The sequence below is a fragment of the Gymnoscopelus microlampas genome (assembly GCF_963454915.1).
Source record: "Gymnoscopelus microlampas genome assembly, chromosome: 8".
In the NCBI taxonomy this organism is placed as follows: Eukaryota; Metazoa; Chordata; class Actinopteri; order Myctophiformes; family Myctophidae; genus Gymnoscopelus; species Gymnoscopelus microlampas.
Window position 1 is genome coordinate 21,381,514 of NC_139945.1, and position 15,728 is coordinate 21,397,241.

The 15,728-nt window shown below is 41.3% G+C and overlaps 1 protein-coding gene and 1 long non-coding RNA gene across 5 annotated transcripts in view; both read right to left on the reverse strand.

Annotated features, from left to right (window-relative positions):
• The window catches only part of LOC311049824, a 156,679-nt gene that overhangs the window by 22,677 nt on the left and 118,274 nt on the right, over positions 1–15,728 (reverse strand). The window lies entirely within an intron of this gene.
• Positions 1–15,728, reverse strand: part of eml2 (EMAP like 2) — a 47,543-nt gene that overhangs the window by 22,677 nt on the left and 9,138 nt on the right. For all 4 annotated transcript variants that reach the window (XM_084063688.1, XM_084063689.1, XM_084063686.1 and 1 more), the window contains exons 2-5: positions 12,494–12,724; positions 10,816–10,933; positions 10,288–10,389; positions 1,542–1,570 (exon numbers count right to left, since the gene is read on the reverse strand). In XM_084063688.1, coding sequence (XP_083919814.1) covers positions 1,542–1,570; positions 10,288–10,389; positions 10,816–10,933; positions 12,494–12,724 — 480 coding nt within the window. The remainder of the gene's footprint in view (positions 1–1,541; positions 1,571–10,287; positions 10,390–10,815; positions 10,934–12,493; positions 12,725–15,728) is intronic.

Sequence of the window (15,728 nt, forward strand, 5' to 3'; positions counted from 1 at the left end):
CAACGACGGCCATGGCCTCTGCACGACACAAAGCACAACCGTGTATAAATCAGCCATTACAGTGACTGGAAAATAATGGTGTGGATGAAAGAAAGCGATCACTTTTCTGAAAGATGAAGAGACAATATAATCAATTATCTCCTCTGCAACCTAATCCCTTTTCCCTCAACGGCTCCCATTACCTGAGCTGTAGGCCTACAGTACGCTTTTGTGAAGCACTGGCTATTTATCAGACGTTCTCATCCAAAGCAACACACAAACAATCAAGATCATTTATCAAAGGCATTTGCATACATGGTTCAGTGTGGCTATACTGAATAGTACAACAGACTCAACAGTTATTTAACTGCTTAAAGGGGGATGAAACCCTAGGATGATTTTGTCGTTTGTTTTCTGATTCCGGTTAAAAAACGACATAAGGGTAAAAACATGGCAGCCTGCATAAGACCTTATGGTACACTGTGATGAAAGCAATGCAGCTGCAGATCATCATATTAACATTGATTGCCTAGATCGAGTTTACTGTAGCAACGAAAAAAACAAAAAAATGTAAAAGATGTTTTTTTTTTTACCCAAGACCAAGGAGATATTATTTTTCGAAGATCTAGACTCCCATCCACTTCCTTGTTAACTTAAAAAATCTGTATCTCGGCTCCTGAGTACTTTTTTTTTTTTCAATGAAAAATCTCTTGGCATAAAACTGCAAAAAATCTGAAAAAAATCTGGCAGTGAATGTCTTAATAATGGGTGTGTTTGATTCAAGTGTGTCAATACTGTCTATGCTTGGGTCACAACTAAATCTAACACCCGTTATTCATTGTATTAGCTGCAGTTACATTGCTTGCCTTAGCCTGCCATGTTTTTAATATGCTTTAGTTTTAAGCTGAATTGGAAAACAAACAACGATCCCCCTTTAACCACAAAACATTTTAACATTATTTTGAAAATAGACGATCTACAAGATGATGACGAAACTTTTGAGTTCTCTCTCTTTTTCTTTTCTTTGCCCAAATTTGGATGTGGCCAACCAATCAGGCTTCATCAGGATGCTGTCATCCAATCAAGCCTTTTCTCTCTTTTCTTTTCTTTGCCTATAATGACATGCCCATATTTGGGATACCAGGGTTAAAGTAGTTAATGAATCCAATCAATCTGTTACTTTGCAGAAATTCAGACCATGCCACTCTGCAGTGCATCAATTCTACAGCTCTGATCGTGAATAATGGGTGATGCCAAGAGGATGCTGATAATAACATTTGTACTTGTTAGCAGGCTGTGGGAGGTGATTGGCCCTTTGGCAATTCAATTAAGTCAATTGAATGAAAGAGATCAGACACTGCAGAGCATCTTTACAACAAATAACTGATACAGTGATGGATGGTTTTCAGACTTAATGCACTGTTGTCTCCTGTTGAACGTGTGCATGCTAGCAGACGCACGTACTGTTAACTGTACAATAAACAACTCCTGCACAATACACACACACACACACACACACACACACACACACAACACTGACCGTGGTGAACATTTCAACTTACCCGCATTGAGGGTACATTCTTTAGATTTGCTGAAACGGAAAATAAGAAAACAATAACATTAGTTTTGTTCTGAGTATATCTGAGTGTCAGGTGTCAGTGGCATACTGTAATCAGCTGTCATCATCCATAATTATGTAGCATTATTCCATAGCATCAGCGAGTTCCTGTAAGGTATTTTAATTATTCACATCTACCACAGCTGGAGCCCTGTACACTGTACAGTTTCCTGACCATTGGGTGCAGGTGACAGGGCACTCGGGCAGGCAGACATTGGAACGGCTGCAGAACACTCAGTCAGCATGAGCTTAAAGGGATAGTTCACCCCCAAAATGACTTTTTTTTAAGATTACTCACCCCATTGGAGACTTGAATTCATGGATATGTTTTGTTTTTGTTGCATTCCTAAGCCAATAATTTGATTAATTTCGGCAGCGGTTCTGGTAGAAGACACAAAGAGTCTCCTTTGGGTCTCCTACCGGAACCACTGCCTACCGGTTTGCTGGTCATCAAATAATTGGCTTAGGAATGTGACAAATAATAAAATATTTTTTTGGGGGTGAGCTATCCCTTTAATAAAGAGAACACTAAAGGGCAAGGGCACAGCCATGGGTGGGCAGTGGCCCACTCACATAGAAAGCTGGCCCACCCAATCGATTTTGCAAAAAAAGAAAAGTTTTTATAATTCATTTTTTGATTAAAACAAATCAGTAAAATCTGGCAAAAATAAGAATTAAATAACACAACCCTAACCTAACCCTAACCCCGCGCGCACGGCTCGGAGACTGCATGCGTGCCCACCCACTCCTGCCTAGGCCCAGCCTATACTAGCGTTCTGGCTGTGCCACTGCTAAAGGGTGATTCATACTTTGTTATGAATCACGTACTGAAAATAGCTCTACAAGCTCACGCTGTGACATGTGAGCTTGCAGAGATTGGAAACCTTTTTAGCAGCCTATCCTATTGTTTTCTTTTTTTGTTGTTGTGTTTTTTCACCCCCTTTTCTCCCAAATTTAGTCATTATGCCAATTATTTCCTCCCCACTTTGTCACTGCTGTTGTATCCTACTGACTCACCTGCCAGCGAGGAGTACGTCCCTCCCCCCGTTTTCTTTTTTAACCCATTGAGACCTGAAGCCGATTCTACAAATGCCTTCTAAATCCCAACAGTATTCTGAAAGAAGCGTATGTTTCTATATCAGTGGTGCTCAAACTTTTTCATGTCAAGGACCCCCAAAATTATATGTATTTGGCCGCAGACCCCCATCTCAAAATATTTTGTTCCAGGGACCCCCATGAAGCAAAGATTTGAGTTAAAAATGTTCACTTTAAAAATATATTTAGCAGATCTACAAGCTCATAGCGTGGCACTCGGTGCCGCGCTATGAGCTTGTAAATCTGCTATTTTTGAATAGCCAAAGTGTAAAATAATGCTTTTTAAGCTCAAATCTAAAAGTGATGCATCCCTGGTCTTAAAGGGTTAAGGCTGGATTGTTCAAGCTCTATTTTATTTCTTCTTCAGCTCATCTGAATCTGCCAACCACCCCCAAACATCCAAAGGATCTGGTGCTACACCAAATATCGTGACTGGCAGAGATAACATGAAAGTGGGAGGAGAGCATAACATAATATGTTACTCTCTGTGTCTCTACTCCACTGTCTTATATTATAAGACAGTGGAGTAGAGAATGCAATAATGTGAAGAGATAGAAATGCAGAGATAGCTGCAGTATAGATAACCGACAGGCAGGCAAGCAAATGGGCAGTCATCTATCCCATTAAGACCTGAGGCCGATTCTTAAAAATGTTTTCTAAATCCTAAATGTTTTTTGAAAAAAAAAAAAAAAAAAGTCAAGATTTTTCAAAAATAGCAGATCTACAAGTGCCGCGCTATGAGCTTGTATATCTGCTATTTTTGAATAGCCAAAGAAATCTAAAGTGACACAGATGCGTTCCAGGTCTTAATGGGTTAAATATAAACTGATGGGGTTAAGAAGGAATAAATACATGTTACTCCTACAGCAGATTAATGTCTGCAGGTAGATCAGCACTGACCCAGATCTAAACTTATACAGCCCTGCATGCATTTAGTGCTGCCTAAGGAAGAACGCTGCAGTCCTATAAAACTTTTAGCAGGCAATGTGCATGTACCTACTGCCTTCTATGTTCCTGGCTTCTCGCTGCCATTCTGGTGGCTTGTGCACTTTACAGCTTCAATTAATATTTCACCGTTTTTGCATTTTGCGGAGCTTCCTGGTATTATATGGTTGGTTTATGGCCTGCTTGGAGGCTCTTTCTGTGGTGTTACTGTTGTCTGCCAATATGTCTCCGTTTCATATCTGTCCAACAAGGCTCTCATGAGACTATAAAATGATAAGAACAGATAACATAACATAACAGGTGCATGTAAAAGTGAAAAAGACAGTACTCTCTCGTGTGTGTGTGTGTGTGTGTGTGTGTGTGTGTGTGTGTGTGTGTGTGTGTGTGTGTGTGTGTGTGTGTGTGCGCTCTATACAAGAACAAACGATGACTGTGTGCATACTGGCAGCAGGCCAGTAGGCCAGCTACACAACCAGGTATACTGTAGAGGGTCTGACCATGTTCATTTCTAGGCCAGTCAGTTAAAATGCATACTGCCTTGTGCCATTTCTTGTTACCTCATCAGGTTGCATCAGCCACAGTAACTTGCACTGGAAGCACCTCCTGAATCAGTTGTCTGTCGCTCAGCCCAGACTCCCGCACAGTAGGACCCCATGTAAATGCTGACAAGTCAAACCGTAGATCATGTTCTGTCAGCATTCTGTCAGGCAATCGCAAATTCTCACTATTCTCAACTCTGCATGTTGACAACTCTACCTCATGTTTCTGTGAGGATGCGATGCGACCAACCAATCCGGCTGTCAGGATGCAGTCATCCAATTATCAAACCTTTTCAGTATGCCGTCAACCAATCGGGCCTTTCTCAGGCTGTGGATACGCTGCCTCAGCGGGCAGGTTGAAATCACCATGGTGACAGGAGCAAGATCAGGCTACTTGAGATAAGGAATATGTGCGGACGGTTTATTCAGTTCAAACAACCAGCACTGTGGTAGTAAAGCGTCCATAAAAGTCAACAGATGTGACTAGTATCTACACTGAAACCCATCTGTTGAGGAGGCAAAACTCAACTGCCATGTGTAGTACAAAAGCTCCGGAAATACTGTAGATAATATGTGCAATATATGCAGATAGATGTGCTGTTTATCACAGGAAAATGTTGACACGTGTTAAAGTGTTTACTTCTTGTAAACAAATATAGGAGGGGCAAAACAAAGGGACAAAAGCCAGTGGTCCGCAAAAAGTAGAACTCCAGGTTTTTCCAGTGCCATCAGCTGACTGTAAAACAGTAATATAATTTTAACTTACTGACACAATGTGCATCGCTATGCCTCACATATGCTTTAATAGTGTGGGAACGTCTGATCTCAAGGCTAAACACAGGGCAGACCGTAGGATCTGTAGTCTCACCAAGAACAAGCAGGCAGGGTGTCGGCCCTTTAGAAAAGCCACATAAAGGCCTGCTTCTGTGTGTGTGTGTGTGTGTGTGTGTGTGTGTGTGTGTGTGTGTGTGTGTGTGTGTGTGTGTGTGTGTGTGTGTGTGTGTGTGTGTGTGTGTGTGTGTGTGTGTGTGTGTGTGTGTGTGTGTGTGTGTGTGTGTGTGTGTGTGTGTGTGTGTGTGTGTGTGTGTGTGTGTGTGTGTGTGTGTGTGTGTGTGTGTGTGTGTGTGTGTGTGTGTGTGTGTGTGTGTGTGTGTGTGTGTGTGTGTGTGTGTGTGTGTGTGTGTGTGTGTGTGTGTGTGTGTGTGTGTGTGTGTGTGTGTGTGTGTGTGTGTGTGTGTGTGTGTGTGTGTGTGTGTGTGTGTGTGTGTGTGTGTGTGTGTGTGTGTGTGTGTGTGTGTGTGTGTGTGTGTGTGTGTGTGTGTGTGTGTGTGTGTGTGTGTGTGTGTGTGTGTGTGTGTGTGTGTGTGTGTGTGTGTGTGTGTGTGTGTGTGTGTGTGTGTGTGTGTGTGTGTGTGTGTGTGTGTGTGTGTGTGTGTGTGTGTGTGTGTGTGTGTGTGTGTGTGTGTGTGTGTGTGTGTGTGTGTTCTTCCAGGAGGAGGAGTGGTGTGATTCTATCCAATGAGGCCCTGCGATGGATGCTGAGCTACTAATTAGTGCAGAGCAAGCTGGATCAACTGGCAGCAGAACAGAACAGAACAAAAAGGGGGGACAAAAAAAAAACCTCCATGGATCCAAACACCCGGTTTCTAGAGTGACGGAATGCAAAGCAGACAAGCTCTTTTCTGCTCTTTTGTGTTTTGTACAGTTCATGTAATAATTCTTTTGCATGACTGCACTCTAAAAACGGGGGTTTCATTAAGAGCTCCATAGAAAGCCACTAGGCATCTTAGGATTCCACATGGGGAAAACAAATATATATTTTAATCGATCCCTTGACCTTGAAGAAGTCCCAATATTTATGTTCAAGCTGTTCATATAGGCATCATCAAGGCTCCTGTTCACTTGAAACGGTTCTTACAGGAAACGTTATACTATGAAAAATCATTAGATTTCTAAAGGCCATTTAATTGTGGGCCCAGTGATTCAGTGACCACAATGAAAATTAACCAGGCAACTGGACTGGATTATACTGACGGTTCTAATGCAGCATATTATGTTTTATCTGGACAAATGATTTCATTCTAATGTTCCATTCTTCTAATTCACCTAAAGAGGCATGCACTGTACCAGACGCTCTTACACAGTGACTTAGAATAAGTTCAATATTTCCCACTTTAAACCAGATTCCATAATTCCATTACTTATTGTATTTCTTGGAGTAAAAGAACATCGATTACCCTGGAGAGGGTGGCCTCTGGTAATGGTTTCTACGACAATTCCATTTTCATCTAATGAAGCAAATGGATGTTGTGGCCTGAGTGCAGCCTTAAGTGTGGCCTGCTGCATTGAAGATGGCCAGTCCATTATGGCTCAAGTACTGCAGAGGAATGATTAGTGTGGTCAAATGCAAAGAGACACACGCATCACTCACCATTCCTGTCATGTCCCTGAATGTACAAACTGATGCACGGGATGAAAGAAACTGATGACTGTTGCAGGAGAAAGCAATGTGACCACACACACACACCCTGCATACAGTAGATATGTTTTGCTCCTCATTACTATAAAAAATGAATCTAATTTATACAGTAGTTTGCATTAGACAGCTGCAGGATCAGACTTGCTATTTGAAATACTAGTGTATTTGCAACAGGCTAATACATGAATGACTTAAGATCCCTTTGTGTACTAACATCTAAAGTACGGCTTCACAGTACAGATGAGAGCGAGAAGGTGTGTGGGAGAGAGAGAGAAGACACAAAGAGAAAGAGAATTTCTCTTTCATCTCTCACAGAGAGAGACATGAAACCCAGAGCAAGAGATGAAAGAGAAGACATAATAGAGGTACTACGTACATAGATCATCACATTTCAGTGACATCTTGTCCCCTGCAGCAGTGATATATGAACTGTTGCTTTCTGAATCAATATACGCACTATTACGCAGGCCTATTTCTCTTGAAAAACATGTAGCCTTATATTTATTACTCAATGTTTAAAAAAACCCAGCGGGACAGATACTGTTCAGTAAGTAAGATACAGGCATGCAAACAGCCCCGAGGTGAAAAAGTGACAACATGTGGTTTTCTTTCGGGTCAGGTGTCACACAATTGCCCTATTTGTGTTCAAAAAGGTGACTGTAGCTGAAAAGTGACACTTTTGCATGTCTGAAGATATGACTTTGGGTTTGCGGCAACGAAAACACGACTCGCTCTGCAACAAGGGGAATAAGCCCCACCTAAAAGCTTGCCCTTGATCAGCCACAATATCTTAATGCATGTTGTTAAGTAATCCAATCAATGATGTTTCCCGGAGGGCTGAACGCTGAACAGACCCACTGATCCTAACAGCCTGCCTGTCTGTTTAACTACCTCCTGGACACCAGTATGACCATGTCATCTCAGCTGCCTTTGTCAATCAGCTGGGACCTGTACATTAAGCTACATGACAAGAATGCTGAGTGCTACTATGTGTGCAGACCTTCTTTCTGCCTTTCTGTTTGTAATAACATTTCTGTACGATTATATGTGTGCACGACACGTTTGGGAAAAGGTTTGACGGTTGAGTGTGCATGCATGTTTGACTCTTTGGTTAACTCAACACAGATGACATTTTTGTTTTCTGACTAACCACTGTAATTAGAAGAAAAGCTGCAGGAATCCAGACCACGCAAAACAACGAAACTTGGAAAAAACAAACATTCTTTGACCGTATTTACTAGTGTACTAAGAGCTATTTACATTAAAATGTGGGAAATAAATGCCTTCTTTGAAGAATTGTCAATACACTTTTTAGAACCTTTAGACACTTTTTTTTAATTCCATTTGGTCTTTTTTGAGTCAATGCAAATCTTTTGGAATATGAAAGCAATTTAAATGAAAGCTTGCTGTAGCATTTGCTGTTATTTAACAAGATTTGGAAAAATAAAGTGCATACTACTACTGCCAGCCACAGTTCAATTGAGGTTTCTGCATTATTTAACCAGTTTTCGTGCTACTGCCCCACCCTACTCAAACCCACTGATGAGGAAATCAAGCACATCCAAAGGTTTGCGTGACAAAACTGAGATAATGAAACACAGCACAACTTCCTCAGAATATACAACCGACCAACATTATTACCTCAGTTAGTTAATCACTAATTCTGTTGCTATCAAACTCCTTCTCTCAAGCTCCATACTGTGGTACGTCACTATATAAATTAAACACATCCATGTTTAACCTATAAGCATTTTTTATTCTATTGAGCAACATCAAGTACATTCAAAGTGCATAAAACTAAATACTAGTGAATAGATCTTTTGCTACAATGCATGCAAAACCATTTGGCTCACAACATTCTACTCGCCCTGTTAAAGCATCTATTTACCTTCTCTTCATGGCTGGAATGTTCCGTTAGTTAGGTAACAGATCGCAGTAGTCAAAGCAGTTTTTGCTAAGCCTGTACTGTCAGAAACCACAGCAACAGAACAGACTGACTTCCTTGTTCACTGTGAAAACTTTTAGCTCTGCCTGACTGTGGAGTTCCATTTATCCAATCAGAATGCAGTTCCCGGACCTGCAAACCACACCCACCTCCCTCTTTGCTAAACACACCCACTTCAGGCAGGAGTGAAATTTGATGCTCTCAGCAAGAGGAGAGGAGAGGAGAGGAGAGGAAAAGAGAGGAGAGGAGGGGACTGGGGAAATTGAAATAAATACAAAAAATAAGTGTCAAAATGCTAGCCTACCATACAGTAAAACTACTAGTAGGACATCACTATATTATCACTGTATCTGGTATGCCACAAATACACGTAAGGTGTGTTTGCGGTTAGCAAGCAACCATGGTCTGTATTCATTTGACTGTAAAATGATGGACTTTACACTGTCCATTAGGCCTACATCCAGACTGCATATGTCACATTTGACGAGGCAGGCAGACAGTCCATTACACTGATGCATAATTTAGAGTGACATGCAAAACTTAGTGAAGGAAATGATAGAGTGCTGAGCAGTGGAGTTTAGACAGTTACACACAATGCGTCATTAGATTGACACAGATTGTAATGTGCAGATTCACCTCTTTCCTCTCTCCTCCCTTGCTCCCTCTATCGGCTATCCCCTTTCAATCTCTCCCTTTTGCTAAACTTTTTGTTGTGCTTTTCCGTTTTTCTTTTTTCTCGCTAAGCCCCCCCCACCACCCCACCCACACACTCTGTAGTGTAGACTGATACACATGCACACTGAATTATTGAGCCCTGCTGAGAAACTAAAAACCGCTGTGTCACAAAGCAGCAGGCATCCATGTCCTTCATGACACCTGTTTGGGTTTGTATGAAATGCATGCACCAGATGATCCTGAGCATCGAACAAAGAGTGTATTCCTGTCCTCCTCTTTCTGTCTTTACAAACCCTGGCACATTTCTGATCTCCATTGCAGACAAAGTGGGGTCTGAAGATGAGCTACTGTGCGTGCAATAGATAAATGAAAGGCTACAGTACACTGTATATCCATCTGTGGGAACAATCATTAGCTCAGCTAGACTTTCTAACTCATGTACATAGATGGATAAAGTGGTGGATAAAGTACTCAAATTCTTAGTAAAAGTACCAATACTGCACTATAGAAATACTCTGTTACAAGTAAAAGTACAGAATTAAAAATGCACTTAAGTAAAAGTACAAAAGTATTGGCATCAAAATGTACTTAAAGTACCAAAAGTAAAAGTACTCAAATGTTTGAAAATAGCAGATCTACAAGCTCACAACGCGTTGCATCGCGATGCGTTGTGAGCTTGTAGATCGGCTATTTTCAGACATTACAGTGTACAATAGACAGAATGACCAGTAAGTTAATCATAACAACCATGCATGACCTGATGTAGCCCTCCACACAACTGCTGCCCATGTCCCCAAAGACCTGGAGGATATAAATATACCTTTGTGACATGGGGACAGATGGTGAGTGTGAGTATGTGTATGTGAATTTGTGTTATGGCTGAAGTACTGTAGATTCTCTCTCAAGTGCAATTCACCTAAAGGAAATGGATTTTATTCATAATCCACAAAAAGGGGACATTTGAGTTGCTTTAATTGTCAACTGACCCATGGTACGCTTGAGTGAGTGTTACCTCTTGCCACAGGTGGAACTACTGGAAGACGTGGTGCGACTTCGGCTCTCTCCTCCCACCTCCCTTTTCACCAGGGTAAGGCGCTCTATAGACATACTCTTCCTGAGAGGAGAGAGTTGTTAGCTCTAGACATTATTACTATTATTCATCTCTCATTTTCTACAATAATGACTAGAATTGCTTATACAGAAAACGTGCCTGAAGCTAAAATATTGGTTGCAATTACATCTGTAACCATTTGAAAGAACCTTTCCTCTGAAATAAATCTTGATTTGTTCATATCAAGCCCTTAAAAGTCAATATCTTTTTTCCCCCCACACCATGCCCATTAGTTAAAACATGTTCATATATTTGATAAACGTATGAAATATTATTTAAAACTGTTGATTCATTTTAACAAAAGGTACATTTTCCTTTCTTTCTTTTTTTTAAATTATTTTTTACATTTTAAAACCTTTTCCCATGGACCACCTGTAATTATGCCATGGACCACTAGAGGGCCGGTGAGAAACATGTCTTTTAATGTACCTCTTTATGGACTGCAGCACCTCCTTCTTGGGGGACGAAGGTGAGGAGAGAAGACGCTTCTGTTGGACATATCCGTTACTGAGGGGTCTGGAGGGGAGGGCCTGCAGGAGCTGACGAACTTAGAGAGATCGATAAAGAGCATATTAGGTTTACAGATAGGAGCCGACACATTGAGCTAGAGATAAGATTATAGTAAAACAGGATAAGACCTTTACAGATCCCCGTGGAGGGGATTCAGGTGTCATAGCAGCAACAGCTGCATTAATGAAACACAGGATGTACAGTATATGTAAAAGTAGAGAAACAAGAAAAAAAGTACCAGTGAGTGAGTGAATTTATGCAACACACACACACACACACACACACACACACACACACACACACACACACACACACACACACACACACACACACACACACACACACACACACACACACACACACACACACACACACACACACACACACACACACACACACACACACCTGTCCAAGTCACTTTGCTTTGGGCTGGTGCAATATGTATATCGTCGCTTTCTTGTGGAAATTCTGTTGCTTTCTGGTGTAAATTATATTTCCAAAACTGCTCCTTTTCAGGAAATGGGAAAAATAAACTGTGTTCCAATTTGGTCACAAGCTCCTGTAAATACTTTTAATTTGTTCAATATTTACAAAATCCACAGACAGACTTAAAAGGTAGGGTAAGTGTTTAAAGTGGGTTTAAATAAGTGTTAAATAGCTCTATATTCTGATAGTACTCATTGCTATAGAGTTTGTTCAGTAAAAGGAGTCTCCATGTCTATCCATCTCTTTATTAAACAGAAAATGCATTTTCAGTGCTCTCTCCTGATTGGCTTAAATGTTGTCACCTACCTGAATATGTACTATATTCTGTTTACTAAAGAGCTGGAGAGACCCCTGTGACCGAACAAATGCTCTGTAGCAATGATTACTATCAGAATATAGTACTTTAAAGGTAGGGTAAGTGATATTTTTTGGTTAAAACAAAAGGTATTTTGTGAAAAGGTTAAAGCACTACGTTCTGATAGTAATCATTGCTATAGAGTGTTTGTTCAGTAACAGGAGTCTCCCCGTCTCTCCAGCTCTTTAATAAACAGAAAATACATTTTTCGGTAGGTGTCAAAATCTCAGCCAATCAGGAGAAAGTACCCATTTTTAAGCTTAATTTGTATACTGTAGTGTTCCAGTTCCAATTTTGTCTGCTCATTTCTTAGTGTCATCACTTCCAATCTGTATCCTGATTGAGTTCTCTGTCCTGGTTGGATAAAATTGGAAATGAAACTGAAACTGAAACGAATGCATTTTCTGTTTAATAAAGAGCTGGAGAGACAAGGAGACTCCTAATACTGAACAAACACTCTATAGCAATGAGTACTATCAGAATATAGAGCTATTTAACCAAAGCAAATCACTTACCCTACCTTTAACCTTTTTAACAAAACAAAATAAATTACCAAAAAATATCACTTACCCTATCTTTAACCACTTTTAATAATGAACATATGGAGATACAAAGTTTCTGCCTGACAGCAACGATATACAATATGCCCCATGAAAATGAGGTCAATAAGCCTCTGTCTGCTCATTTGACTGAGACAATAACCCAGTACATTTCACTAGCTTAATGAAAAAAGCAACAATCTGATGTGGTGATCACCTTTGGTAGGCGGTGCCGGAGATGAGGAAACCACAGGCCTCCTCCCAGCAGCTTGGAGCCCCACTGCTCCGGACCCCAGGCCCTGCTCCTCGCAGAACCCCAGGCGGCGCAGGGCGTCGGCCAGCGCCGCCTTCAGCAGCTGGATCTCGTCGTCCTGGAGCTGAAGCCTCTGCTCCAGCTGGGACACGCGGTCCTCCATGTCCATGTTGCTGCTCGCTGACACCGTGTCATCTGGACGACGAGGACAGACAAGAGGAGGGGGTTAGAGGAATGTGAGTTAAAGCCTAATGTTAGACTTTGTTGTATGAGCACGTCGCTCGCCATAACGAACAAGACGCAGCCCGTCCCGAGTTGAAAAGCTGCAAGACATGGCAAATGTGAATCCTTCCATTTTTACTGTCACCTCTTCTGGGTGTGTCTGAGCGAGGTAGGTGATAGACAATTATCGCAATATTTTTGACTGAATACCTCAATATCAATAATGACAGTAATATTTTGTGGGATTACATTTGGTGCTTTCACAAGATATTTACCCCCGCAAAGATTTTGAGAAACAAAAAGTTTTCACATTCTTTGTATATTACACTGTATGTTATGTGAAGCGATGATGCGGACTATAGCCGACACCAACTCGGGACTTCTGGATCGCCACACTCCACTCGTCGATCATCAGGGTCCGGAGCTCTGCAGTAATGCTGGCTCCGCTGTCACGCCATAGTAGAGTGTCCACATAGGTGGTGGGCCCCTTCCGCTACTAATTGTGCCCTGGGTTGGCTCCCACAGAATCAGTGGGATCGCCATCAGTTCCGAGTGCCTGACACAGTGTCCAGCCAACCACATCCTGCTCTCTCTGACCCTCTCCGTGACCTTTGGGAGGCCCACGTAGAGGTCGCAGTTTTTGATGTGGTCCTCCCATGTGACATCAAGTGCCATTTCATAGCATTCTTGTGTAGATTTTCCTGCTGTATTGTGAGCGTCCACATATGACTCTATAATAGTCTACAGTATGTATATTGTATGCGTGATTCAAACTTAAATTATTGCCATACATTGGTACTTAACTAAATGCACACACACATACTGTGGATATTGTAGGCCCTACAATGTAGGTTGATAAAAAACAATATTGTCCCAAATAATTTGCAACTCAATTTGCTGCTCATTTGGAACAGTTATATTTCAAAGTATTATGGACCATGCAAACAAACTGGTGCCAAAGAGGAACTGCTAACAGGGATGCGGACAGACAGAGCTCTGTTCTCTTAGTGTTGAGCCGATGGTGTCCTCTTACTGTCTCTTCTGACCTTCAGCTTTGTTTATCAATTGTAACCTAATTCACTGAATGCTTAAGGAGGCTCATTTCAAAAACAGATATCCACAGCTAAATTATATCCAACTATTTTTAACTTACCAGCCAGGGTTTTATTTTGAGCAACCAATCATTCATTTGCCTCATTGAATGGAAATTCCACCGTGGGACAACGCTCATGTTTAAACAATTGTGGGCTAACTTAGGAGGCACAATTTATTTAAGTAGATGTAACAGCATGTGAGGCTATTAGACCAAAACTTGTAATACCATCTATCTCTCCTCCCTCTCTCTCTCTCTCTCCCAGCACAGATCGATCTGTTTCCCATCTCCTCCACCCTGCATGCCCCCCCCCCCACTCTCTCTCTCTCTGAGATTACTTTCATGGCAATGAAGTTGAACAGTTTCCAGCCAAATCATGCAGCAGCCTCCCACCATTACATCACCCCCTCAGTCAGATTACTGAAGGCCCTTCCTGTTGCATAGACCATTAATCTGCAGCCTGCCCATATCAAAAGATTACAATTTAATAAAGTCAGAAAAAACAAGATAGAAAAGCTGACCTGACCCTGTGTTCAAAATGTGTGCTTCCATCATTCTATAATGCAAGAAGTGAAATTCTGCTCTTAACCCAGTAAGACCCGAGGCCGATTCTACGTCTTCTAAATCCTAAAGTCAGTGGTGCTCAAACTTTTTCATGTCAAGGACCCTAAAAATGTGCATTTGGCCGCGGACCCCGATCTCGAAATATGTTGTTCCGAGGACCCACAGAAGCAAAGATTTGAGTTAAAAATATTGTTTCCAAAAATAAATGTATTCAAAGATTTACAAAAATGTTCACTATTTTTCAAAAATAGCAGATCTACAAGCTCAGAGAGCGGCGCTCTATGAGCTTGTATATCTACTATTTTTTAATAGCCAAAGAAATCTTAAAATGACGCAGATGCGTCATTTTACACCAAAACTAATGTCCAACCATTAAGACCTGGAACTGTGTCATTTTTAGATTTGAGCTAAAAAGAATTATTTTACACTTTGGGCTTTTCAAAAATAGCAGATATACAAGCTCATAGCGCGGCACCGAGTGCCACGCTATGAGCTTGTAGATCTGCTATTTTTGAAAAACCGTGAAAATGTGTGCAAATCTTTGAATATATATATTTTTAAAGCAAACATTTTTAACTAAAATCTTTGCTTCTGGGGGTCCCTGGAACTAAATATTTTGATGGGGGTCCGCGGCCAAATACATATAATTTTGGGGGTCCTTGACATGAAAAAGATTGAGCACCACTGATATAGAAACATACGTTTTTCAGAAAACTGTTGAGATTTAGGAGACATGTAGAATCGGATTCAGGTCTCAATGGGTTAAAAGCAATGTGACACCTACTGTATATTCAAAACAAAAAAAAAGTTAGTATCACAGTGAAAGTGGTCTTGCCATTGACCATATACACACAGCAGCCATTTTGCTTACGTCATACAGGGGGTGGGAAGCTCTTGTGTCAAACCCTGACGGGGGCTTGGAAATCCCACCCCGTTAATTGTGTTACTGTATCACACACGTCACAGTCAAATGAGCCTCAGAGGAGCAGGAGGGGACAATGGGGAAATCAAATAACACCCCTGTCGAGATTTACATAGCCCAGCTTCCTAACAGGCTAATCCGATAAGATCTGATTCAAATCTCTCTCTCTCGCTCGCTCTCAACGCAAACACACATTTTCGTGATAAATGAGAGAGAGCCTTCATTCTCAATGCAGTACCTCTATTTTGGGTATAAGAGCAGGTTTATGGCAACCTTTCCAATGTTTTGGAATTCTGAAAGAAGTCTGAAAGAACGGACAAAAGGTAAAGAGAGAGGCGAGAGATGGAATATAAGATGCAGAATACCAGAGACCAGAGTTAGAACAAGAGAGAGGGTGA